The sequence below is a fragment of the Polyodon spathula genome, chromosome 3 (genome assembly GCF_017654505.1).
Source record: "Polyodon spathula isolate WHYD16114869_AA chromosome 3, ASM1765450v1, whole genome shotgun sequence".
Taxonomy (NCBI): Eukaryota; Metazoa; Chordata; class Actinopteri; order Acipenseriformes; family Polyodontidae; genus Polyodon; species Polyodon spathula.
This window is the reverse complement of record NC_054536.1, coordinates 60,041,029-60,067,991: the sequence shown is the minus strand read 5'-3', so window position 1 is coordinate 60,067,991 and position 26,963 is coordinate 60,041,029. Positions and strand designations below refer to the sequence as shown.

At 40.8% G+C, this 26,963-nt stretch overlaps 1 protein-coding gene across 1 annotated transcript in view; it reads left to right on the top strand.

The window, feature by feature from the left end:
• The window catches only part of LOC121313267 (angiopoietin-1-like), a 118,210-nt gene extending 100,397 nt beyond the window's left edge, over positions 1-17,813 (top strand). The window contains exons 8-9 of the mRNA XM_041245629.1: positions 14,166-14,296; positions 16,191-17,813. Coding sequence (XP_041101563.1) covers positions 14,166-14,296; positions 16,191-16,351 — 292 coding nt within the window. The 3' untranslated portion in view covers positions 16,352-17,813. The remainder of the gene's footprint in view (positions 1-14,165; positions 14,297-16,190) is intronic.
• Positions 17,814-26,963: the final 9,150 nt, after the last annotated feature.

Sequence of the window (26,963 nt, the reverse complement as noted above, 5' to 3'; positions counted from 1 at the left end):
ACCGTCTGCATTGATCTAAGTAAGATACATCTCTGGGCACCTTCCATCCTCTGTGTTTTGTCGACTAGCCCATGACAACAGTGATTCTGGCATCCCAGCATCGCTCCTCCATCCCCCACTCAGTTCAGCCCAGCTTACTTACCCATACATCAGTGTTTCTTTCTTTCTATTGTGCTTGAGATCCCCAGCCAGAATCTTTCCGTCTCAACCACAGCCAGTTGCTGCTCCTTTCTGCTGCTTCAGATAAGTTCTTCACTGTGCGACGCAACTCTTGGCCACTGAACCCGACAACCCACCTCCACTGGATAAACCCAGACTCTCCATCATCACTGTTCTGCTTCAGCAGCTAGCTGAGCATACCGAAGAAAAATTTATCAAAATACCAAATACACCTACATTGGATATATGTATATTAACTACAAAATACAACTGTATTTGGAAAATACCATATCAAAATAAAAAAATACCTTTAATACTTAACTAGACTAATATATTTGTCAATAAATTAACTGAAACAGTGAATAATGCACACATCTCAAAAACTGAGCTGAGACGTGACACATTAAATTCATCAGCTTTTTTTAACTGAGGCTTAGTATTAAACTACAGTGATTATTGGTATATTTGCCTGTGTCATGCTTGGTATCTTTGGACTTTCTTCAGTTTATCTATTTATGTTTAAGCATTTTCTTTTAGCATTTAACACATTGCAAATTTATAACAACATGATTTATGATAAAGGAGCAAATAATATACTTCTGATCATTAAAAGCATTCGAACATTTAACCGTATAATATACTAACTAAGACTGTTTTCAGTGCATTGGTACATGGATGGAATATGTTTAATTAAAATCAGCATGTGATGTCCTTTGAAATGATGGTCCTTGAAAAAGTCCTTAAGTCCTTAAATTTGTTTTACCATGGCCTTTATGAACCCTGAAATATTCATTAGATTTATTTTCTGTTTTTTAAATCAATTATTAATTACATTTGATATCTGCCAATATATTTAACATTTCTATTCTCTTTTTCTGTTTTACTTGTGTTGTTTATTATCTTTATTACACTGTAAAACTTAAATGTGGTACAGAATTTCATATATATATATAGATAGATAGATAGATAGATAGATAGATAGATAGATAGATAGATAGATAGATAGATATAGATTTTTGCAATCATAATCAGCTCAATGTAAGAGACTGCAAACAAAGCAAGCTGAACATTTTTTAGGTTAAAAAAGGTTAAAATTTTACTGGTCCATTTTCTTAAATCAGTGGTTAGAAAAAGTTTTTTTTTTGTGGAAAGGAATTCTGCATTTCTAAACAGCTACCAGCATTCTATGGGTGTCTTTAGGCCATTTTGCTTTTATTTTATTTACTTTTTGCATTTGATGGATGAGTTGGGCTTTGTGTTCAGTTCGTAATGCATCATTTGTCAAACAGACTTTGTTAGACATTTTCTTTCTCCACTCAGCTGTTCTCTTCCTTGTCTTGCTTGTTTAGAGGTTGGTGGGGTGCTAGCTTTTCCATGTGTGTGGGAGTGATGCCTTGTTTCACATTCATAATAAAGAGGCTTTGTAATCTTGTCACATTCAGTGATATCACAAATTACTGAATAATATTAAGTCCAATGGATTGTTGCATAACTGGAGTGAAAAAAAGACAAATATGAAATAGAAAAGCTGTCAAAAGGACATTGTGTTCCAGTTTAATCCAATTTTGATAAAATGTGTTGCAGATATTAAGCATTTTGGCATTTATGATTAGGTTGTGGTTGGATGTTACAATGTGTGAAAATAAGACAATCCTGGCCTTTATGTTGCCACTTACTTTCTGTATTGTGTCCTGCATTTTAACAGAACTTGAATGTACTGATAACCTAGCCTAACAGCAAATTAGCCCAATGCAATAGGGATGGTACTGCATAGGTTGTATATTTTTGTGTTAGATGTGCCTTTTCAATGCCTTTTCGGAGAAGCAACAAGCAGCTGTGGAGTAGTTCATAAAAATTGGATTGCAAAGTTAACCTTGTGATGTTTTTTTAAGAGTTACAAATTGCTGATGCTTCCACAGAAAGCTACATGTATATGATATGTAGGCAGCAGACATGAGGGGCTGGTTTTTCAAAACCTTGGTAATCGGATTAAGGCGTCAATCTGGATTATATTGTGCAAGTGGGTTTTTCAAAACATCGAAATACGATCAGGATTACTGTAATCCAGATTTCGTTTTGATAGTCCGATCACACGATTAAATGATGCAATTGGGTTTTCAGAATTTAAAGAGGAGATCAGGATTACTTTGATCCAAAATAGCAGGATTATTGTGATCCTACTGCGGAGGTGGATTTGGCTTTTAAATGATCATAGAACATCGATATTTTGTTTGAATTATTATAGCAAACACTCTATATATCCAAATAGAGTATTATATATGTAAATATTATATTCTATTTAAGTTTTGTATCGATGCAAGCAAAAAGGAAAACATATTTAGTGGTATAGCGTTAATAAAAAAGCATACGTCTTCACATACGCCTCCTTTAAAGTTGGATGCTGGACTCCCGACCAACAAAAAAGACAATGAAGATGTCTAAAAACACATATCCAAAGTTTTATTTTTTAAATTTAGATTTAGTTATTTAATTTCAGCCAAGTAGGCATAAATAAAATAACAATTATGCTTTATATGTGCACTAACATTAAGAGTGATTTAGATTTTGTTAAAAGAAATAATATACAACAAAATAAATTTGTAAAAAATGTGTATTAATCATTATTACCTCAATCTGTATTTCTTTTGTTAAATTAGGTTATATCATAAATAAGGCCTCTTAAAAAAAATCTTAAGAACTAGCCTAGCAAAAAACTGGATTTCGTAATCGTGATTATTTGTTATCTGGATAAATGTAATCCAGCAGTGACATTTTTCTGAAAAACCGGATAAAAATGATCCAGATAAAAGTAATCTCGATCACAAAATATAGGATTACAAAATCTGGATCACTTTGATCCAAATTACAGGTTTTGAAAAACCGGCTCCAGGAAACTTGACCAATGCAAGAATCGGTATTACATTTTATTATGATTTCCACTGAATGCATACTTTACCGATAATTACTTAACTTTCTAGCATTTGCAAAGTGGAAGCATTGTTTAACTGGCAGATATGAACCCCTGCCAAGACAGAGATCTGTAAAGACCTGTTTGTGAGTTTTGCAAACCCACTTGTCTTTACAGCTATCTCAAAAACTAGCAAAGCTCTTAAGGGCTGGTTTAGAGTTGTAGAAAACTCAACATAGCTCAGCACATTTGCATATTCTGGATTTGTGTAAAATATATTTGGATATTTTGAGATCATTTCCTATTTAACAATTTGGAAATATACATGTTTGGCACTAAGAAACTTCCCCTAAATGACCCAACTTGATTGTGAAATTCATCTTGCTGGTATTTACTTTTATTAAAGCATTTTTTTATTTTTTGAAGGGGGGGGGGGGTAGGAAAGTAAATGGAACCTTCCAAAATCTAGTTATAAAACACTGAATGCATAACTAACATTAGTTTACCTACCATTAACCTGGTTCCCTGAAAGAGAAGATGGCCACCAAAACATTGTTATGGGAAATACGCCTGCCTATTGATAGGTGTCACTGAGCTCTTTCTATCAAAGCTGCCAATAGGCCCCCTCCCCTCGATGACCCCTCGGTCCCACCTGCCGAGGGTACATAACCGTCACGCAGGGAAGGATCTTTCTCTTTTCGCGACGAAACCGTGATGTCAGCCGACACGAACTTGCGGTTAGTGGACATCTTCTCTTTCAGGGAACCAGGTTTACGGTAGGTAAACTAACGTTCCCTTTCAATTCGAAGATGGCCACCAAAACATTGTTATGGGAAACGAGTACCAAAGCCGTCGCGAGGGAGAAAAGAACAGCAGCATGCGAGGGACGCCTAGCCATGCTTGACCAAGGTCAGCGGTGCGAGCGTGCAACCTCGACCCTAGTGCTCACATAGGGCATTGAGAGATTAAACTAGACCACGTTTAGGCGGTAGAACCTGGAAAAAGTATGCGGGGTAGTGCAGCTAACTGCATCACAAATCTCAGCCATGGCGGCACCTCGAAAGAGGGCCCATAATGTAGCCACACCTCTCATGGAATGTGCGGCTACCCGCCCAGGTGGGGGTAAGCCAGCACCATCATATGCAGTCGAGACTGTGTCCGCAGTCCAATGCGACAGTCACTGCTTCGAAAAGGGCTGTCCCCGAGTCCGTGTTCCATGGCAGATGAAGAGCTGGTCAGACTGACGCAGCGCTCTCGTCCTATCCATATAACATCTCAATGCCCAAACCGGGCAGAGAAGGTTCAACTTCCTATCATCCTCCGAAGCAAACGGTGGAGGATGAAAGGACTCCAGTTCCACAGATGTGGAAGGCTGTAACCACCTTGGGGAGAAAAGCAGGGTTTGCACACAGTGACGCTCTGCTACCATCATCCCAAATACCCATGCAGGAGCTATGCACAGACAGCGCCTGCAGCTCACTAACACGCTTTTCGTCACCACCCTGCGGTTGCATACCCTCTCATTCACACACGAGACACACTGTCTGAGATAAACCCAGCTCGATGGCTGATACCGCACAAAACAAGGGGCACCCTCGATCCCTGTCGAAACGGGGACAGTTGGTGCTGGAGAGCTGCTACCCTGTCGTCCCATAGGTATGTGCGCATCGTAGTGGAGTCCAGCCGGAACCCCACATACGTTATGCACTGCACCGGTGTCAGCCGACTCCTGTCATCATTGATGGTGAGGCCCAGCCTCACTGGATGCTCCGTCACCAGCGCAGTGTGGGCCACCGATCCCTCCCGCGACTGGGAACAGACCAACCAGTCGACTAGGTAGTTCATCACTCTGACCTCTTGCAGCCGCAAGGGGGTGAGGATAGCGTCTACGCACTTTGAAAACATACGGGGAGCCAGGGAGAGACCGAATGGCAGCATGGAAAACTCGTACACGCTGCCTTAAAAGGCGAAGTGGAGATATTTCCTGTGCTGTGGACAAATGGAAACATGAAAATACGCATCCTATATGTCCCGGCTAGGCCCAGCTTCTCCGCCCCCTCCAGCGAGGCCAGTGGAGAACCGTGTCTCAACTGAGCCAGTGCTGTGGTTGGGTGGTTCCAGGAGGAGCGCACCTCCTCCATAAAATCAGGGAAAGCTAGGAAGGGTGGAGCTCAGGGAGCCACGTCCAGCGGCCAAAAGACGGAGCAACATGACTCTGCCTGCGCTATCCAGGGGACCTGCAGTTACACCCCCATGTTCCCCATGAGTGCAGGCACCGACCCTGACAGTGGTGGCTTGTTAGTAATCGAGGAAACCTCAGAACTAGGGTCCGCTTCAGCAGGGAACTCAGGCTCCGCCTCGACCTCCATATCCGGAGGAAAAGCAGACCCCCCACGAGACAGCGATAGAGAGCATATCCTTGTACGAGCAAAGCGCCCGGTAGATCCGCTCACCCTGCTCTCCCATGGAGAGGTCAGGGGGTGTGTGGCAGTGCGATTGCCCTGCACAGTGGTAAATTAGTGTTGGTGTGGTTTATATGTGGGAATGGGCTTATTTTGTGTCGTTTTGGGACTTGATTAGTTTGATTGTATTATTGTTTACAGACGGGCGCTCGATTGAGACTTGATGCCTGCTATGCTTGGTTGAGGGAAGGGCAGCAAGTGATTGGCTGTGCTGGTCCTCAATCAGCACGTGGGCGGGTCTCGACCGAGTGTCCGTCAGTTTAAAAACATCCGCGGGAGATTGCTCGGGGCTGCTGCAAGGCCTGCCGTTTTCACGGCACCTTTTGAGTTATAGTTTGGGGTATTGTGTTTTATTTTGCACTTTTTGTACAGTTTGCTGTATTTGTCCTCTGTGCGTTACCATCGCTGGTAATGTCACATGACCGCCTTTGTTTTACTTTCGTTTTATGTTTTTGTTAATAAATCCTGCGCGCCTGTGCCGGCGTTTCAACACCACCTCAGTCTCTCTGTATGCTTGAACAGCGGCTACCCACACGTGTGACCCGAGGAAGACTCTGTCACAGGGTGGTACAGCGACTGAGTACCGTGCAGCACCGAGTCCCTTGCACACCGCGTGCACTAGGCATGGGACAATAGATACTGTGCTCACTGCGTGCACCGAGCACTGAGCATCGTGTGCACCGAGCACCGCAAGTACCGTGTGCCGTGCGGCACCAAGTATAGTGTGCACCGCGTGCCGTGCAGCACCAGCGCGCCACCCTGTATCGGTACAGCGAGTCAATAAGCACCGTGCGCACCGTGGTACTGAAGTAGCACGGGCTGAGTCTCATGCACCGTGCGGTCACACACCTGACCGTGTGGTCACACACCTGAGCAGCATGTAGTGTATAACGGGGGCAGGGCCGAAGCAGTGGCGGGCGATTGACTTTTACAACACAGTTACAAAAACAGTTTTTAAAATACAAAAACAGTTCAATATTACAGTACAGATGAGTGAGAGCACACTGTCTGTTTGATTGTAAGACCTACACACGTGGTGAAGGCCAACGCAGCCTGCGTACATCTCAAATCAACAACACGGAATGCCTCAGTGAGGAGTATAAGGCTGGTCCGGCTGTAAGCAGCCATGCTGCAGCTAGTCCTCTGCACAGGCACGGGGACGCGCAGCTACAATCAAAACAAGGCCCGACCTGCGGCCCGTGGAGTAACAGCATTCTCCCAAATAAGAAAGGATGAAAAACACACAATTCTTAACAATAATACTTACCATACTAAGACGTAAAGACAGAGAGAAGAAGCCTGACACCGGAGCGAGCAGGTGCTGATAGTTAGAAACAGAATAAAAAAGGCTACTGATTCCGGGAAAAGCGGCGAAGCCGGCTTTCAGCACAAAGTGCAGGGGATCTAGCAGTAACTTACGCAGCTCTTTTTAAGAAGAATAAAGGGCTCAATGCAACACAGAGAGATTTTACTGTACCAATCTTGAGAAGCGAAAAGAGGGTGAGGCTCCCCTGTGTGACGGTTATGTACCCTCGGTATGTGGGACTGAGGGGGTCACCTTAGTGACACCTACCAATAGGCAGGCGTATAGCCCATAACGATGTTTTGGTGGCCTTCTTTGAATTGAAAGGGAACCAGATATAACAGGCTCAGAATACTAATCACACACATTAAAAATAGTAATAGCTGCATACATTTATAAAATTCTGAAATAGCTGGCCCTTTGAACTAATGTGTTCCTGGCATGCTTGTTTTTGGTGGGAAACAACTTTAGCTGGGTTGAAGTGACACTTCAAATATGTGGTGACAGTTTTAATTAAGCATTTAGAAACATTGACAATTACAGCAACAGTAAATATAATTGGATATATAGTTGGCTTACTAGTGGACTGACCTAGTTCACTTGTAGTTTGTATTTATCAAATAATAGTTTCATTCTTTGTGTGACATTCATAACTGGTCTTATGATAAATGAAACTATGATGGACTATAAAGGAAAAAAAAAACATAACAGGAGGCTAAATCAAAGGAAAAGGAATTCTTGACCCTCAAGCTGTTTTCCCACTTTAACAATATAGCATCTGTGTAAGAGAGTCATACTCTTATGACTGGAGAATAATTATTAATGATAACTGTAAAATTCAGAGTTCATTGTTTTTGAAAAGGGGGACTTACAAGAATATACTGCTCAATGGTTGTGGCTTTCCAGTGTGATCAATCATGCAAGCTGTATACCAGTGCAATAAAGTCACTTAAAGTCACTTAATTGTCTCCATACTTATTAGATGGCAGTGTAGAGTGTTTTAAAATAAATATCTCATTAACGACTTACAGTATGCACAAGTAGATTTACTAGTTTTATTGTGATTTCTACAATAGTTTCCTTTATTAAAAAAAAAACAAAAAAACAGAAAAGGTGAAATAATATGTATTACATAAATATACAGTTTTCAGTTTGTTTATCTACAGTAACCTTGACAAAACAACTTTGCTGCAGGAAGGAGCAGCTGAACTAAAAGTGTGCATTTGCAAATAATTATTCTTATAGATTTATTAATAGCCAATAGCTGGTGGTCTTTTCTGTTTATTTGTTTTTTCAGGGGAGGGTGGGCTTTATACTCATACATTTAATTTTCAAATCAATGAGAAGTTGTTCACAAGTGGTAAGAGTCAGAAGCTTATAGAAACAAACATCCCAAAAAAAAACATGCAGGAAAATGTATAAAATCAGTATGTGTGTTCTGTAAGTTTGCACACATACTGTAAAAACCTTTGTATAAGTCTGTTTTCTAGGTATTTTTAGGGGGTCCTAACAAGGGGGGAGCATATAGGCTTTTTCCTGAAATTTTTGTCTCAAAAGGGGGTGGGGGAAGGGTGGAGACTTGTACACCATTTTTTTTACGGTAATTATTGCTCTTTGTAGTTTCTTGCTGGGTTTGTACCGTTATATATTTTTTTGTTCCACACTTGATTAAAAATGTGTGCTCTGCTGATTTCAGCCGTCTTCTTTTCCTACTGAAAGACATTAAACACCCTGACACACATACAGTACCTCCCGTATGAGACATTAAACACACTGACACACATACCTCCCATATGCTTCTTAATTTCTATTTGGTTCACTGTGATAACACACTAAATCAGGGGTGTACAACTTTTTTGCTGGCTGGGTCAGATTGAAAACTTAACTAACTTCTGAGGGCCAATAATACAGTAATATGTTTTTTGTTTTGTTTTGTTTTGTTTTTTTAGAACGACTATATTCAGAATCAGTCAAAGATAGTTTTGTTGTATAACACAAAAGACCAAAATATAAATGTTTGTAACAGGTTAATTTATTTTAAGCTTTCTACAAAAACAAAATACAATTATTCATGGTATTTTTATGTAACACAACATTCTGGAATGATTGTTTCATTTCATGTAACCTGTGGGTATTTGACAGCATGTATAAATGGCTTGACTAAATAAAACAAGGAGACCAAGCTGAAGTTGTTTTGGTATTGGACATTCACAGTACACTGTATAATATTACAATTATAGTGCCAGTTTCAACTGCTCCTACCAAAAAAACTAAATGCAGGACTGGTTTGTCATTTACAAGGTATGCTCTTTGTATCTTGCTAACAAAAGAATGAAAAAATTGCTAGGGTACAATTAACCCTTTAGGATCTGGGTGGTACACAATGATACCCCCCAGTTCCAGTTCCCAGCTCACAGTTCCCAATTCACAAGTTACCACTCACAGTTCACAGTTCCCAACTCACAGCTCACAGTTCAACTCCAGCACAACCCTTTGTTTTTAACACTCCCCAGCCACCCCTTTATAGTCTCCATCAATCAATCAGCACTAATTAGGTAGACCAGCTGCATACCCTCAGCCCCTGTGTACTTTGTTTTAAGCACTGTTGAAGGTAAGGCCTTTAAATTAAAAAATGAGTCCATCACACTATTCCCCTCCTTGGAAGAAGGATGAGAACCTGTGTCGTAACTCATTAGGAGCGTAGTCCTGAAGCTATCGTGGTGGATGTCTCTCCCTTATTGGTCGTGGTGTTGTTGCTCCTCTGGTATTAACATGTGGCACTCCAATATCCCCACCAGGTTCTAGCAAAACTGGTTTCTGTAAAACAAGTTGTGGTCTGATCAATGGGTCCACCTGTCCTGTCCTCCGTGTGTGGGCCCACCAATCAACAGGCAACCTTGGGTCAAAATGTTGGTGTCCTCCCCTGCCTTGCAGTCCCGAGTGTCCTAGTAGGGTCGGAGATCTCAACCCCCCCTCTTCTCCAAATAGATATAGGGACCGGCTTTTAAATCATAAAACTCTGTTTTTAAGTTGCTGGATCCTGGTGTCTTTGTACTGCCTCATGTACTGACCGTAAGGTCTCTGCTACCCCGGCTACATATTCATAGCTAGATTCAGGTTTTAAATTAATTAACACATCTATTGGAAGGGTCATGTCTCGACCAAACATAAACTCATAAGGGGCAAACCGAGTACTATATTGAGTGTTACTTTGATATGTTAGCATTACATAGGGTAACAAATTATCCCAGTTAGTCTGATTTGAGTTCACAAAAGAGCCAAGCGTAGTGGTCAGAGTCCTATTAAATAGTTCAACCAAACCATCTGATTGGGGATGGTAAGAGGAAGTCCGGGTCTTATTAATCTCCAATAGGCTACAGATCTCTTTCATTAGTAAGGAATGAAAGTTCCTACCTTGGTCTGTATGCATAGCCCTGGAATGAAAGTTCCTACCTTGGTCCGTATGCATTGCCCCGAACCAACAGATGAATTGTTTGACCACTATCCTTGCCACCGTGACTGCTTCTTAAATGGGAGAGGAAAGGCTTTGGCCCACTTTTAAAAATAATCAGAAATAACCAAAATATAGCGATTATTATTAGGGGTTATGGGAAGGGGACCTAAAATATCTAGAGCAACCCTTTCCATTGGTTTAACTGGCTAATATCAGGGTCTGCTCTCTGCTCCTCCAGTATGTCCCAGATCTCTCCTTCCAACACTCCGACAGTAATAGTGGGGGACTGCCCTTCAGGCACAACTTCCTTCGTTGCCTCACCTTCCCCACCTGATGGTCACCTGGAGAGATTTCAAAACTTGTAATCTGGATCAAAGTGATCCGGATTTTGTAATCCTATATTTTCTGATTGTGATTATGTTTATCTGGATCGTTTTGATCCCTTTTTTCAGAAACTGGCCAAATTATGATTTTTTTTTTTAAGTAATCTCCATCACAAAATATAGGATTACAAAATAATTTTTCATCCAGATTATCCAGATTTTGAAAAAACAGCCTCAGGACTACATTATTCTCCCCTTACACTCTCTCTTTCTCTCTCTCTCTCTCTCTTCTCTCTCTCTCTCTCTCTCTCTCTCTCCTCTCTCTTCTCTATATATATATATATATGCATTTAAATGATGATTTTTTTCTACTTATCTACACACCATACTCCACACTGTTAAGGGGAAAAAAAGTTTTTATTGAGAAAAAAATTATATATTAAAAATACAAAACTGAAAGATCATAATTGGATAAGTCTCCACCCCTAAGTTAATACTTGGTGGAAGCACCTTTGGCAGCAATTACAGCTGTGAGTGTGTTGGGATAGGTCTCTACCAAAACAAAGGCAAAACAAAACTTTATTTAACAGTCACCATTCCAAGCAGGTTATCTGTCACATTTTACTATGACTAAATATTGTACTACTAATAATAATAATAATATGAATTTATGCTTGTCAAGTGACCCCAGAGATTGGTTACTATACGAGTCACTTGCACAGTTTACATTCAACTTTTTTTTTGGTTGTCTGGGCATTTAAAAAAAAAATCCCAAACAGCAGAGGGGTTTCGAGACATTTCTTTCAATACAGCTTACTCTGTACAACGCTTTGCTGTCGAGATGGAAAATGAAGAAATTAAAAGTTTGCTTCTGGATAACACGAGCTGGAGGGGGGAGGGATGGACAGTGCTCCGTTTTAGAAATTAAAGTTATTAGTGATGTCATATATTTTGAATGTTTCAAACATATTCTACTTACACTGTCTTGTACGCTAGATATTCAGTACATATTTTACTGAAGCACTACAACTGTACCGCCCCCAGTGCTTTGGATACTATACCCTGCTCCATACACGGCAGAGCCACCATATAGAGTTGCTACGTATAACGATTTGGTAGCGGATTTTAATACAACAACTTTTGTGTACGTAATATCCATTATACAGATCAAAAGATTGAATTTTGCATGTGAGTGACATTTAATGTGAATTATAGTAATCACACATTGTCAAACAGTTTCTGTTAACAGAAGAAAAAAAAAAACTGTGTCTGACAAACCTTCGAAGGTTTAAAACAACCTTCAAATCCATGGCCAGCGAACGAACCTTTGAACCTTCAAACACAGCCCTATTCATTATACCATGCACAAATATTGTCATCTGTGCTGTGTCTGAACGATCAGTTGTCTTGTCCACTACCAGGGATAAGTATACAACATGTTCAAACTGATAAAGTTCAGAGCTTCAGCAGGACAGTTTTTCACATGTTATTAACAAAACCCCCATTAGTAAATGGTCAAGATGTCTTAGCAATTAATGAAGCTATATCATAGCTTACCTCTGTGGCACTTTTAGTTTCTTTCTGTGCCTTTCAGAAGACATCTTGCTGGGCAGACAGCTGTCGTCTAAGATCTGCAGTTTTTTGATTTTGCAATTCTCCCATGTACTCATTAAAACTTGAATGCTCTGTGTCGTAAAGCCTCTTTAAGTTAAATTAATTTGGCACTGCAACAGTTCCCTTATGGGCCGTATGTTGTGCACCATTGCCCTAAATCTTCAAAGGGTGGGTATGCATAGTACTTCAAATCCCTTTCTGGATAGTCTTTTCATTGTGTATAGCTGCTTATTTTTATAATGTACACTGTTGTAAGAATTACTGTGATAAAGGCTTGGTGGCACATGGCGGGAAGGAAGCTTGAGGAGGCAGTGTGGTCGTGCTTATTATGTGGTCCAGGGCTTGTAACCAAAGGTCACCAGTTCAAATCCCATCTCTGTGTGACCCTGAGCAAGGCACTTAACCTCCTTGTGCTCCATCCTGCAGACAAGATGTTAAATCAATGTCCTATTGTAAGTGACTCTGCATATAATGCGCAGTTCACAGCCTACCTCTATAAAGTGCTTTGTGATGGTGGTCCACTAAGAAAGGCGCTATATAAAAAAATGATATATTATTATTATTATTATTATTATTATTATTATTATTATTATTATATAACAACTAACTTGATTGACACCATGTCGTAAAGTTGTGTAGGTCCTTATGCGGTCCTTTTAGTCCAGAAAGATATGTTTTTATTGTATTACCATGTTACTTCTAAAAATAACTCTAATTGGTGCCTTTGCAAAATCAGATGAAAGTAGGAAACGGTGAGAACTAGTTCATCCGGTAGTTATATTTATATATATATAATATATATATATATATATATATATATATATATATTATATTTGTTATTCTGCTAAGACGATATAGACATTTTTTAAGCTAAGGTATATTAAAAAAAAGTCCATTAATAATAACTTGATTGTCTTAAAGAGGCCTGATAAATTTTAAACCACTATTTAGTGTACAATAAAATCAATTAAATAAATTTATTATCCACAAGGTATCTGTCATCGCAACAAGGGGACTACAAGTACTGAAATGTACTGTCATTATCAAGGTACTCTATACAGAAGCCGCAAATCACTTTGCTTGTTTGTGTTAGTCTTAGGCAAACCATTTCCCCAGGCAAATAAACTAAATAAAGGTAATCTTTATTGTGACAGAACAGTAATCCTTCTTGACCATTGTTGAAAGGTGCTTGGTATTACTCCTGGCAAGATCAACTTGCAGAAGAATGTAAAATTAGTATGCTTTAGCATTGCAGAAAGTTCTGCAAATATGTGATTTTTTATTTATTTTTTTCTCACATCAGTACCCAGTGGGATCATGACAATACAACTGTATTTGATATACCCCCCAAAAAATCACAGATGTTTCACTGACCAGTCAACAGGGCCCCAATTCTTCTAACAACATGAGAGACTGCTTTCTCTTTAAACAGGGCAGCCCAAATATTTGTGACTACTATCTGCATGATTGTTCAATCTCCCTGACACAATATTTCATAGGAATTTGTGTTCACGCAAAAGTTATTTAAATGTCGTTTTATTTGGCTATATCTGCACCACAAGAAGGTTCAGAGCACAGTAAATGGTTCTTTAAATGTTACTTTCAGTTTCAACTCTAATGGGAGTGTTGGTATTTTTTGAGTCACTCACATTCTGAGAGTACAACAATGGAATCCCGTGACATGCAGGTTGTTTTATATGTACTGTACATTTATTATGGTATTGTTAGGGGCTTTAATGCTGTTTTGCAATAAATGTTGTTTACCTGCTTTATAAACCATTCATATTTTAAAAAAATGTAATAATTGATGGACATATCCAAATGCACCGAGGCAGACAGACACTCAATCTTCCATTCTTAAGTGCGATATTTGTTTCACTAAAATATCGAGTAATTGTGCAGTTGACACGAATTCAGTGTAAAAATATTCTTTTCTTCACAGGTTGTTTCTAAAAAGTCACAGTGGGACTGCAGGGAAACAGAGCAGTCTGGCTATACATGGTGCGGATTTCAGCACTAAAGATGCTGATAACGACAACTGTATCTGTAAGTGCGCTCTGATGCTAACTGGAGGTAAGAAAACAAAGTATAACCAATCGGGGAAGGGCAATGGTTCACAGATTGACAGGGCTCATTAAACAACTAACAGTCTTAGCATAGAGAATGGAATGCCTAGTTTACATGAAGCCAATGGAGCCCAAAACCTTGCTCTCCATAACACTGCCAGACATAAATTTTGGTTTCTAATTAACCCTTTCATTAGCACTGCCTGTAAAGACACAGATCCACAGGGTACTGCCATGGAGGGAACATGCGTGGTAATTTTTATCACAAGAAACACGGAAAATGTTTCCTATCCTCTCAGTGGCATAGGTACGCATATCTGGTACCCAGCAAATCAGCTTCCAGCTGATCGAGGCGACCATTTCAAATGTGCAATACTGTACTGTACAGAAACTTGTCATAAATGTAGACTTGTCATATGAGTGTATCTATTAATGTATGACAAGTCTCTGTACATGAATCAATTCAAAAGTATTACAATGTATTAGGTTATTTTTTATATAAAAAATATTTTAACCATTATAGCATATATTTGACCACTAAAGCTGATTGCATGACATACATTTAACAAGGACAGAACAGCTGATCAGCTATAATCACGGATATAAATGAAATGGTTGTATTTCCAGTTGGATGTCCTTCATAAAACAATGTCAATTATGCATTATTATTTGCAAGGTGGCTGGTGAAGTCCATAAGGATCATCTTTTACAGTATGTTATCTACCTATTTCATCCAGGCTCAAAATGCCCGTGGGAGAGATTTACTATGAAGTGCAGTTACCAAGTTAAAAAATTCATGCAAACCAACAGATTTTTCAGTTTACACGTAATGTATTTATGAGGGCCCCTCAGCACCCTTTTCCATTCTATTATGGTATGGGAAATATTGTATTCTGCCTTATTAATGTGAAGTAAAATCATTTTAGCTGTGTGAGTTAGATAACATTATAAGGATGCTTTTCAGATTCAACAGAAACGGTTACTCATGTTGCACATTGTTGCACATGCTACTAAAGCACTGTTTTTTAAAACTCCAGGTTTTTGTTTCAATGGTAAACTAAATATTATGATATATATATAGGGAGCTTGAGGACTAGGGTGCTAATGTATTTTGGAAGCCATTTGTGTAACAAGGATCAAACTGACTTCATTAAATGCCTTTTTGGTACATTTTTACTAATTTACTAAGAAAAGGAAGTAACATATTCAGAATTATAAACCTCACATATTGCCTCAATCAGGTACCAAATACAGCTGCTGTTCAAAACCTCAGAATGTAGAACAAAACTTGCCATCTAACAGCTTAGGGCAGGATTTTCAAAAGTTCGTAAATGATAACTCCAGTGTTGATCAGCAAATCATTATGTAGAATTGATTTGGGCATTTCCAAGAGGTCGTTATGCCTATCTTGTTGTTAAATAATCATGCTAATGTGATTTCCGAAATGATGTTGATTTACAAAATAATGTTAATATGTTAATGAGCAGGGATTGTTACGACTATTTATTTTGTTTGTTTGGGAATTTAAAAGCAAATCCGTGTTAATTGTCATAATTCCTCAGGAGTTAATTTGTACTTGGAAAAGGAAGGTTTTAACTATAACTCACCTTGAAAAAGAAATTTACTTTTCCAAAAACTGTTTGGAAGACAGTTTTCCCTAAGGAATAAAACAAATGAACCGTCAGAAACCAGTAACCACCAGTGAATATTCTGTAAAAAGACATTGGTGCAACGTGCAGTGTTATACAGCAACTCCAGCTACTGTTTGAACCAGCTACATTCCCATACTGGCTTTTAGTCACATCTGTGTCTTCCTCATTATCCATTATTAAATTGATGTTCATTTTTCTAACATCATAGGTAGTGTCAAAGATATTTAATTTAAACTTTTGCTGTTCCAGGTTGGTGGTTTGATGCCTGTGGACCTTCTAACCTAAACGGGATATATTACAAATCAGGACAGAACCTTGGAAAACTAAATGGGATAAAATGGCATTACTTCAAAGGCCCCAGCTATTCCCTGCGTGCTACAACCATGATGATTCGACCTTTGGACTTCTAAATAAAACTTGACATTAACGCTGTTGACACAACTGGCATCTGAAGAAAGGACTTTGTAAGAAATCTTCACTGTAATGACCAAGGAGTCTGAAACTGATACTTCCTTGTACTGTAATGGTGCTAGCAGATTGATGGCATTGTAGGACCGAGTCAGCAAATTTTTGGGCTATACACTTCAGTTGAATTTGGCTGTGAAACTGTTGACTGGTGTGGTCATGGTTATGAACTTGTGGGTGAAAGAAACTGATAATGTCAATCAGATGTTGCAAGGTGATTATTGTCAAAAATGCTGTGTCCTGTCCCACATGACTGGCAGAAATATAAATAAAATATAACATGGCTAAAAAAAAACTATACCTATGTATAGTCTCAAACTATACATAATTTAAAAAGGTACATGAATATTTTGTGAACATATAACTGATTTTGTATTAGGAAAAGGCACCTGTAATTTCACAACAGTGATAAATATTTGTTTATAGCATTTTCACAAAAATGTTAGTATGTGTATATTTAAATTAAGTTGGCTAGGGAAAGTGGTCATTTTCTCCAAACAAAATTCTGCATTAATGGCACTGCTTTTTAACTCAGCTTACTACATAATGTTCAAAGGTCTCTTTCTTTTATATTAAAATATATTGTGTTGTTTTTACTACATATATGTGATCCCATGTTCAAGTGATGCAGCTGAACAGAAGCATGTCACAGTATTTACAGCCAATTTATTTATCTGGGTTTGAGTTGAGAAACTTGTTGTCAACTCTTTGTAATAAACCACCCAAGATAAACGGGTACCAGAGTATATTGTTTTTGTTTTTATTTGCCAATACTAATTTCACAATTCATAACATGTTAATGCTGTTGCACTTCATTCTGGTTAGTACATTTCCACGACTGCCTGTTAATGTAATAAGTGTTGTCATAACGCTGTATTTATACAATCTAATGTACTGTCCTGGTAAGCATCATACTTATAAGATCACATAATAACTGAGGTGATCCGATTTTCTTTTGGTTGTTTGGAGTGATGTGACTCCATGGTCAAGCAACGCCACAGTGACGTCTCTCTAAAAATCTAAAATAATCGGATCACATTCACTAGAGTGGGGATTCACAAGACAACTTAGAAGTGCTGTCAACTTCACTACATCGCTGGGATTTTCAAAATAATTCAAAGCACTTCCCAAATCCCCCCCCAATATTTGAGCAGCAGAACAACTCAGACCAATTGCAAATATCATTAAAATGTTTTTAAAAAGTAGAAAGTAAAACAAAAAACAACAAAAATGGAATATGCCATTTGAAGCGACTTTAAACACAAGGAGGGGATTTTCAAAAGGTCATAAATGATAACTGTAGTGTTAATCAACAAATCGCCATGTGGTATTGATTTAGTCATTTTCAAGCGGTCGTTATGACTGTTTCATTATTAAATAATTGTGTTAATGTGATTTCTGAAATTATGTTGATTTACAAAATAATATTAATATCTCAAAAAGCAGTGCTTGTGATTTTTTTTGTGTGTGCATGGGCATTTAAAAGAAAATCTGTGTTACTTGTCATCTTTATCAAGATTTAATTTGCAATTTGAAAATTAGGGTTTTAATTAACAATAAAGTATATGACTCACCTTGAAACAGTATTTAAGTTCTCTGGTGTTAAAAAAAAAATAGAATAAACAAACAACAGTATGGCTTTGCTGGGAGTGGCAGCAGTTGTAGCAGCAATGTAATTTTAATGCTTGAATGCGAGTCTGAGATTGACAGGTGCGGTGTCGACAATACAGGGAGAGGGTGTACAGGACCAGGGCTAATTCTTTAGATTTACCAGATGACGATCTAAAAACACGATTGCGTCCGGATAAGGCAGCTTTTGTTTCCCTAGGTGATTGTGGATTTGCAATATGTCCTTTTCTTTTAAGATTAGGTGTATCTAATCCACATAAGAAAGAAGAAGAGGCTTACAATAGGGCACACAGACACTGCTAGAAATGTGAAACAACAGACCTTTGGTTTACTAAAAAATTAGGTTTCGGTGTCTCAACAAATCAGGTGGCTGGGGGGTTGCGACCCCCAAAACCATGGATCTTCTAGCTTGTTGTATCCAGGAGGAAGAAGCACCTGTCCTTGAACCTCGGAGGAGCCTCCTCAGGAGGACCTCTTCTCTGGAGAAGCCACCAGTCCAGGGCTGTCAGGACAGGTACCGAAAACGGATTTGACATTTTATAGTAAACGTAAGATAATGTGGCTAAGATTTTAACGTATAAGTTTAGATTATTCTTTGTCTGATTTGATTGTTTTGCACAACGTGCCTAAACGGGTTAGTGACTGTTTGTGCACTCGCTTAACAAATGTATAATGAAGTGTAGAATACATGAAGAGTTCATCGTAATTTTAAGACAAACAAAAACATACTAAACTTAACAAAACGGTGCACGGACAGACACTGACAAACACGGTGAGCGGATACTTTCTCCTCTTATTATTACTACTACTGCTGCTGCTGCTGCTGCTGCTGCTGCTGCTTATTTCCTCCGTCTCCAATCCCGTTCTCCGCTCACCGAACACCCAACCGCCAGTATGTGACAACGTGCATCTATATATACTATTGTGCTGGGATTCAATTACCAATTAATTATTCACTTGAATCCCAGCACGTGAATTAATAAAGTGCAATTCCCCGTGCTCACATATTACTACATTTTACTTGCACGTGAAGTGCTGTGCAATCCTCGTGCCTAAATACACATATACATTTTAAACACTCGTGTTACACAGACCCGTTTATATCCCGTGTACCAATGTCTATACACCAACATTTAAACACACCACACGCAACACATAACAGATAATATACACAGGGGCGGGCACTTTGTCACATATACCCCCCTTAGTCATTGAGACAAGAAGTGATGCAAAGCACACATGGCCTCAATGGCCACCTCCCCCCTTAAAAGCCCAAAAGTCCCGCCCAAAGTCCTTGGCCAGGACCAGAGGCTTCCAGGGGCCCACAGGTCGTAATGCTGTCAGCAGGGTAGCATTCTCCTGCCAGGGTAGTCCTAGCAGCGGAAAGGCTGCTTGGGGTGTGGTCTCCTGACCTTCCCCCTCCTTCGGCGCCGGCAGCTCCCCTTGGTGGGGCTTCAACCACCGTTCTTCCTGCAGGGAAGAAACTGCAGAGGGAGCAGGTCTCCGGACCTCCCCCACGATCTCCGGCAGCGAAACTGCTGCTGGGGTTGGCGGTCTCCAGACCTCCTCCCCCTCCTCCGGCAGCGAAACTGCTGCTGGGGTTGGCGGTCTCCAGACCTCCTCCCCCTCCTCCGGCAGCGAAACTGCTGCTGGGGTTGGCGGTCTCCAGACCTCCTCCGGCAGCGAAACTGCTGCTGGGGTTGGCGGTCTCCAGACCTCCTCCCCCGGCAGCGAAACTGCTGCTGGGGTTGGCGGTCTCCAGACCTCCTCCCCCTTCTTCGTGGCCGGCAGCTCCCCTTCGTGGGGTTCCGGCCACAGTACTTCCGGCTGTGATGCGGAGCGGCGGGCAACCCCAGGCGATGCAGAGCGGCGGGCAACCCCAGGCGATGCAGAGCGGCGGGCAACCCCAGGCGATGCAGAGCGGCGGGCACCCCAGGCGATGCAGAGGCATCCTTGGGCGAAGCGAGGCTGGCATCCTTGGGCGAAGCGAGGCTGGCATCCTTGGGCGAAGCGAGGCTGGCATCCTTGGGCGAAGCGTCCCTGGGAGTCAGGACAAGCTGGGGTGCGGGTGTTGGCCCTCTTTTCGGCCACTGCAGCCGGGAGGTTCTTCCCCGTGCTTCCCTCAGCAGCCTATGCAAGGGCTGCTGAGGACCGCCAGCATCTAGTCCTGGCGCCTTCTGGTGCCCTTGGAGAGGCAGCTCCTGCTCCTCTCCCCCTGATGGAGGTGGAGGCAGAGGAAGCTCCAGCTCCTCTCCTCGTGATGGTGGGGGAAGCGATACCAGCAGGCATTCACCCTCTGCTGGTGGGGGAAGTGATACCAGCAGGCATTCACCCTCTGCTGGTGGGGGAAGTGATACCAGCAGGCATTCACCCTCTGCTGGTGGGGGAAGTGATACCAGCAGGCATTCACCCTCTGCTGGTGGGGGAAGTGATACCAGCAGGCATTCACCCTCTGCTGGTGGACAGGGACCCAGCAGGCATTCACCCTCTGCTGGTGGACAGGGACCCAGCAGGCATTCACAGGCTGCTGGTGGGGGAAGTGATACCAGCAGGCATTCACCCTCTGCTGGTGGGGGAAGTGATACCAGCAGGCATTCACCCTCTGCTGGTGGACAGGGACCCAGCAGGCATTCACCCTCTGCTGGTGGGGGAAGTGATACCAGCAGGCATTCACCCTCTGCTGGTGGGGGAAGTGATACCAGCAGGCATTCACCCTCTGCTGGTGGACAGGGACCCAGCAGGCATTCACCCTCTGCTGGTGGACAGGGACCCAGCAGGCATTCACCCTCTGCTGGTGGGGGAAGTGATACCAGCAGGCATTCACCCTCTGCTGGTGGGGGAAGTGATCGGCCAGCAGGCATTCACCCTCTGCTGGTGGACAGGGACCCAGCAGGCATTCACCCTCTGCTGGTGGAGGACCCAGCAGGCATTCACCCTCTGCTGGTGGTGCAGGGAGAGGCAGCAGGCATTCACCCTCTGCTGGTGGAGGAAGAGGAACCAGCAGGCATTCACCCTCTGCTGGTGGACAGGGATACCAGCAGGCATTCACCCTCTGCTGGTGGACAGGTGACCCAGCAGGCATTCACCCTCTGCTGGTGGACAGGGACCCAGCAGGCATTCACCCTCTGCTGGTGGACAGGGACCCAGCAGGCATTCACCCTCTGCTGGTGGGGGAAGTGATACCAGCAGGCATTCACCCTCTGCTGGTGGGGGAAGTGATACCAGCAGGCATTCACCCTCTGCTGGTGGACAGGGACCCAGCAGGCATTCACCCTCTGCTGGTGGACAGGGACCCAGCAGGCATTCACCCTCTGCTGGTGGACAGGGACCCAGCAGGCATTCACCCTCTGCTGGTGGGGGAAGTGATACCAGCAGGCATTCACCCTCTGCTGGTGGACAGGGACCCAGCAGGCATTCACCCTCTGCTGGTGGACAGGCAGAGGCAGCTCCTGCTGCTCTCCCCCTGCCGGTGGAGGTGGCGGAGGCAGAGGCAGCTCCTGCTGCTCTCCCCCTGCCGGTGGAGGTGGCGGAGGCAGAGGCAGCTCCTGCTGCTCTGCTCCTGCCGGTGGAGGTGGCGGAGGCAGAGGCAGCTCCTGCTGCTCTGCGCCTGCCGGTGGAGGTGGCGGAGGCAGAGGCAGCTCCTGCTGCTCTGCTCCTGCCGATGGAGGTAGGAGCGGCGTGTAGTCTCCTGGTGGTGGAGGTGGGAGCGGTGTGTAGTCTCCCCTTGATACAGGGGACTGGTGCGGCTCTCCCTCACTTGCAGGGGACTGGTGCGGCTCTTCCTCCCTTGCAGGAGACTGGTGCGGCTGTGGAGACAGCGGTGGGACCTCTGCCTTCCTCTTCTGTGGCAGTTCCTCCTCTCCCTCCTGGTAGGGGCAGCGGAAGGGACAATTGGCAAAGAGATGGTCCTGGTTGCAGAGGAGGCACCCCGGCAAGGACTGGTTACATCGCCGGGGATGTCTGGCCCTTAGGCGGCACTCCTCCTCCCTGTCCCTCACCTCTTTATCCTCTTTCCTGCTTCTCCCCATTTCTTTCTTTTTTTTTTTTTTTTTGTAATCCAAAGACGCCCCCTTTTTTTTTTTTTTTTTTTTTTCCCCACACAAAAAAAACCTCTCCTGGTCTGACGCTTGGAGGCGCTGTTAAATCCCACGCAGGACACCACGTGTCACAGAGACGGCCGAAGTGGGCGGCGTCAGAACCAGGAAAAGGAATGAAATACACAAAACACAGGACGGATGAAATGAAATGATGAAGACGCCTGTTGGCGCCGGTTTAATACAAAATAAAAGGTTTAACAAACACGAAAAACACAGGACACGGCACTCTACGCCAAAATAAATAGACAAACAAAAACAGACTAAACTTAACAAAACGGTGCACGGACAGACACTGACAAACACGGTGAGCGGATACTTTCTCCTCTTATCATTACTACTACTACTGCTGCTGCTGCTGCTGCTGCTGCTGCTGCTTTATTTCCTCCGTCTCCAATCCCGTTCTCCGCTCACCGAACACCCAACCGCCAGTATGTGACAACGTGCATCTATATATACTATTGTGCTGGGATTCAATTACCAATTAATTATTCACTTGAATCCCAGCACGTGAATTAATAAAGTGCAATTCCCCGTGCTCACATATTACTACATTTTACTTGCACGTGAAGTGCTGTGCAATCCTCGTGCCTAAATACACATATACATTTTTAAACACTCGTGTTACACAGACCCGTTTATATCCCGTGTACCAATGTCTATACACCAACATTTAAACACACCACACGCAACACATAACAGATAATATACACAGGGGCGGGCACTTTGTTACACAACTCATCAACTCAATTTCAAAGCATTAACAGATTGATTTAATTAACACATTTTGTTTGAAAATCACTTGCTACTAAAGTTGTTGTTACTATAGCATGAGTTCTATACAATAACACTGGTTTTTGAAAATCCCCCCGACTATAGCAAAGTACTGACATCGATTTTGGCAAAACCTTGGAACGAATCCCTTCAAAATTAGACACTAAGGAGCATATATTGAAGAAAAAACAAATACAAATACGACATACCTACTGACATAAACAACTTCTGTAGCCAAAACCAAATAGTAAAATGGGCATAGACAGAATTTATTTATGCAGAAATAAAGTTCCAGGGACATTTAAGACACCATTTTATCAATTAATATGGTATTTTTACTGTTGAAACCCCTTGTGATTATGAATAGAAGGTTAAATAATCAGATGTAGCTCAGGAACTTAGTGCATCAGAAGTTTTGTTTCTTTATTGGCACGTAATGTGTTCAATGACCATAATACTGTAATTACATACAATTAAAGGGACCTTTCTCACAAGTGATAAACCAACTTTCAATTGTCTCACAATGCCATTTCTGATTATTTAAGTTCTAAATGAATTAACACAAGCCAGAATGACAGTTTTCATCGTCATTATCACCTTGATGAACTTCATTTGCATCTCTATTCACCAACATTTACTGTTAGAAATACTTCTGCAGTTCCTTTCACCAGACTTGTGAATGAAAACAAACAGTCATGCAACTGCTTTGTTGATAAAGCACAAGACCATGGCCCATAGCAGTCTAAAAAAAAATATATATATATATATATATATATATATATATATATATATATATATATATATATATATACATATACAAACAAAGCATGCAGATAGTTACTCATAGAGCAGTAGGTGTTCAGTTTACTGTACAGAGGGGAGCAATGTTAACACCAGAACAAATTACTCCCAATGTAATGCTGAATTATCTATACTGACAGATTGCATGGGTGTCAAATAATGATGCCAGGCCTCCACCCTTGCCATAATTTATATTCTTGTACCTTATCAGCAGTAAAACAAATAACTGCTGATAGCTGGGAGCAAAAATTTACTTGGGTTCTGCCAGCACAGTATCCTGGAAATGCAATGTACACCGGTGGCATCTCCTGGATCTGGATTATAACACACCATGGCAATATAGACAATATTCGCGTAATTTCAGCCTTAATTTACCAGAAAACAATGATCAGTTTTCCAGTGATCCAGCATAAGTCATCAGTCTTTATTCCCCTAGAACCCCATTGTAACTGAGGCTAACATGGTTAAATAAATACATACGTAACAATAGAGACATAATCAATATTAGAGGTCTCTAAAAGATGCTATGGAATGCCATGAGAAGTCAATTGTTACTCTGTGCAAGAGAAAACAATGGGAGATGAAGATGCTTATCCCAACAATATGCTTAAAAAATCCAAAACAAACTACATTGAGTGTAGGCAGAGCTAAGTGTAACCCTCTGGAAACCCATAAACTATGTGAACTAATCTTTGAAATCAGAACGTCTTCTGTGCTTCACAAAGGCTTGAGATACCACATTGTGGTAACTGGTTTAGAATCCATAATGTACAGAGTAATAACATGCACTGAAAGAACTACATACAGCATATAAATGTACTCTAAGTGGCAAGTTAAAATACAAGGGATATTCTGATAAGGGTAGCAGTTTTCACTGAACACAACCTTATGCCAAGCATGCATTTTATTTCTATTTGACATTTTTTGTGTGCCTGCTGATACAGAGTTAATAAAATAAACAAATTAGCTCAAGATGTTGGCCAATTCTCCAGTATCTGTGTCTGATACTAAGATATTAAGATCTGGCATTGATGAGCTTTAAATACTGTAATAAAATATATAATGGAAAACATTGTGCTTCAACTTTGACCCAAGAAACTTAAATGACTTATACGTGGGTCGTGATAACAAGTGAAGGAGTTTCTTGCTTTATTTTGCTTATTTAACCTATATCACAAATTATGCATTTAGTACCTTACCTATTTAATGTCTAAATAACAATTTTTCAGGCAGTTCCCAAAGAGGAAGGATGTATCATCTGGCCACCTAACTTGTCCATATCAACCAGTCAAAACATATGCATTCTCTATTCATTTTTATTCATTAATAACTGTGAAAAGAAGATGATTTTAAAGAAGAACTAGCAGCAGGAACAAAGCCCTACCATAAACTGTTAAATGCGCTCACTTACTGTAAAATGTGAGTTTAATATGTAATTAGGATTGTAACCTTTGTAAGACTTGACATCTGCATGGACTAGTACTGTAGCTTGAAGAACTTTGCAGTCACATCATAGCACATACTGTAGTGTTTTATCGTGGAATAGAAGAGTGTATAAGTGGTATAACACATTAAAATAAGGTATTAAGAAGAATTAAGTGGCTGAAACTGTCTCACGCTCTTCAGTCATTAAAAAAAACAAGGAGCATTGATATAATGGTTTGACATACACAGTGTAGGAGAATGAATGTGTGAGATATATGCAGTGGAGTTTGATGGCAACAGCCTTTCTGATGCAGAACACAAGGTGTTATAATATATACTGGTATTATAATATGTAAATATAGACTAGAAAACACAATCATTCATTGGTTGTATATTCATAGGTCTTGCCCTCAATACAAACTGTAATCAGACAGATGATTGCAAGGACACTCTTTCAAATCTTTGTTAAACAATTCATTATATATATATTTATATCCGTCTTATATATTATATATATCTTCATATGATATCTATATATATATATATATATATATTCAGTATAAAAATGATTAACAAAGAAAAAAAAACTCTTAAATGGAATTTTTCAGTAATAGCTCAGTTCTTCAATTAATATGTATCATCTGTGACTTTCTGGTCCTCCACAGAGATGAGCCGTTAACCAAGACTTCACTGCATCCTTGGAAATCATTTTGACAACATTTGAATACAGTGTGTTTCATGGCAATATGTTATCTACTAAACATAACAATAATTCTATTTATTTTAACTTGAAATGTATAAGAAAGAACTGTAATTATTAATCTTACCACTCATTAACACATCATTAATAGCCTCAAGTCCAGTTGCCATTTACAGATTAACTTTTTGGATAAAAGAGGATTGCATTACACAGTAGAACCTGCCATCTCCCTGCATTTCAGCTAATGTAATGCAGGGCTCTTAAAACTCACAGTCTGTGCTTTTCACACATTCCTACAGGTTTTTTATGATATATCTTGATAAGCCACAATATGCAGAGAAATGTGTGCAAGTTCTTTCAAACATGCCAACGTGGGTGAGGCATAGAGCATAGGTGAGAAGTGTTGGTAGGATAAAAAACCAAAAAAGAAAATACAATACATTCTGGTAAACAGATGTTCTGTAAATGATATGCTGAAATGTTTTAAATCATTGGTCCTAACTCCTTTTGAACGCAAAGATAAACTAATTGTCTGTACTTGGTACAATGTGTGTTTGTCTGAATTATTTTTAATAACAGAGGTGCTTTTTTAAGAAGTATGTGTCTTTTGTTATATATTAGTCGTTAATCAAGCTCAAACTTGAAATACCATAATCCATCAACCATTGTATCTTGAATTGAAAAACTAATGTAGCAATATATCATTCTAATCAAGCATCCACGCTTCTCAAGTAGTCCTCGTTATAAAGTAAAGTATGGTTTGAATCAAAGCCCACACCTCAGCAGCTCATATATACTTCTGGGTGTAAAGCATTTTTGACTGATATGTATGGTTCAGAAATCTCACAAGAGTGTGCTTCTCTGGGGTGGACAACTTGGCTGGAAACCAGTTTCACTTAAGCAGGCCGCCTGTCAAAATCAGATAAAAAATAGCTATGGTAGTGTTAACATTGGCAAGGTTTACATTGTGACAGATGATATAGGCATTCAGGAATTAAGTCATTAAAACTGTGGGGTTTTAATGGTTTATTCCTCTTTTGCTACAAAATAATAATAGTCCCCGTTGTTTTTAAATGCCTGTATGTAGAGTGTGAAATCCTTTTTCGTAGCATAATAAAGAAAACTACAAGATCC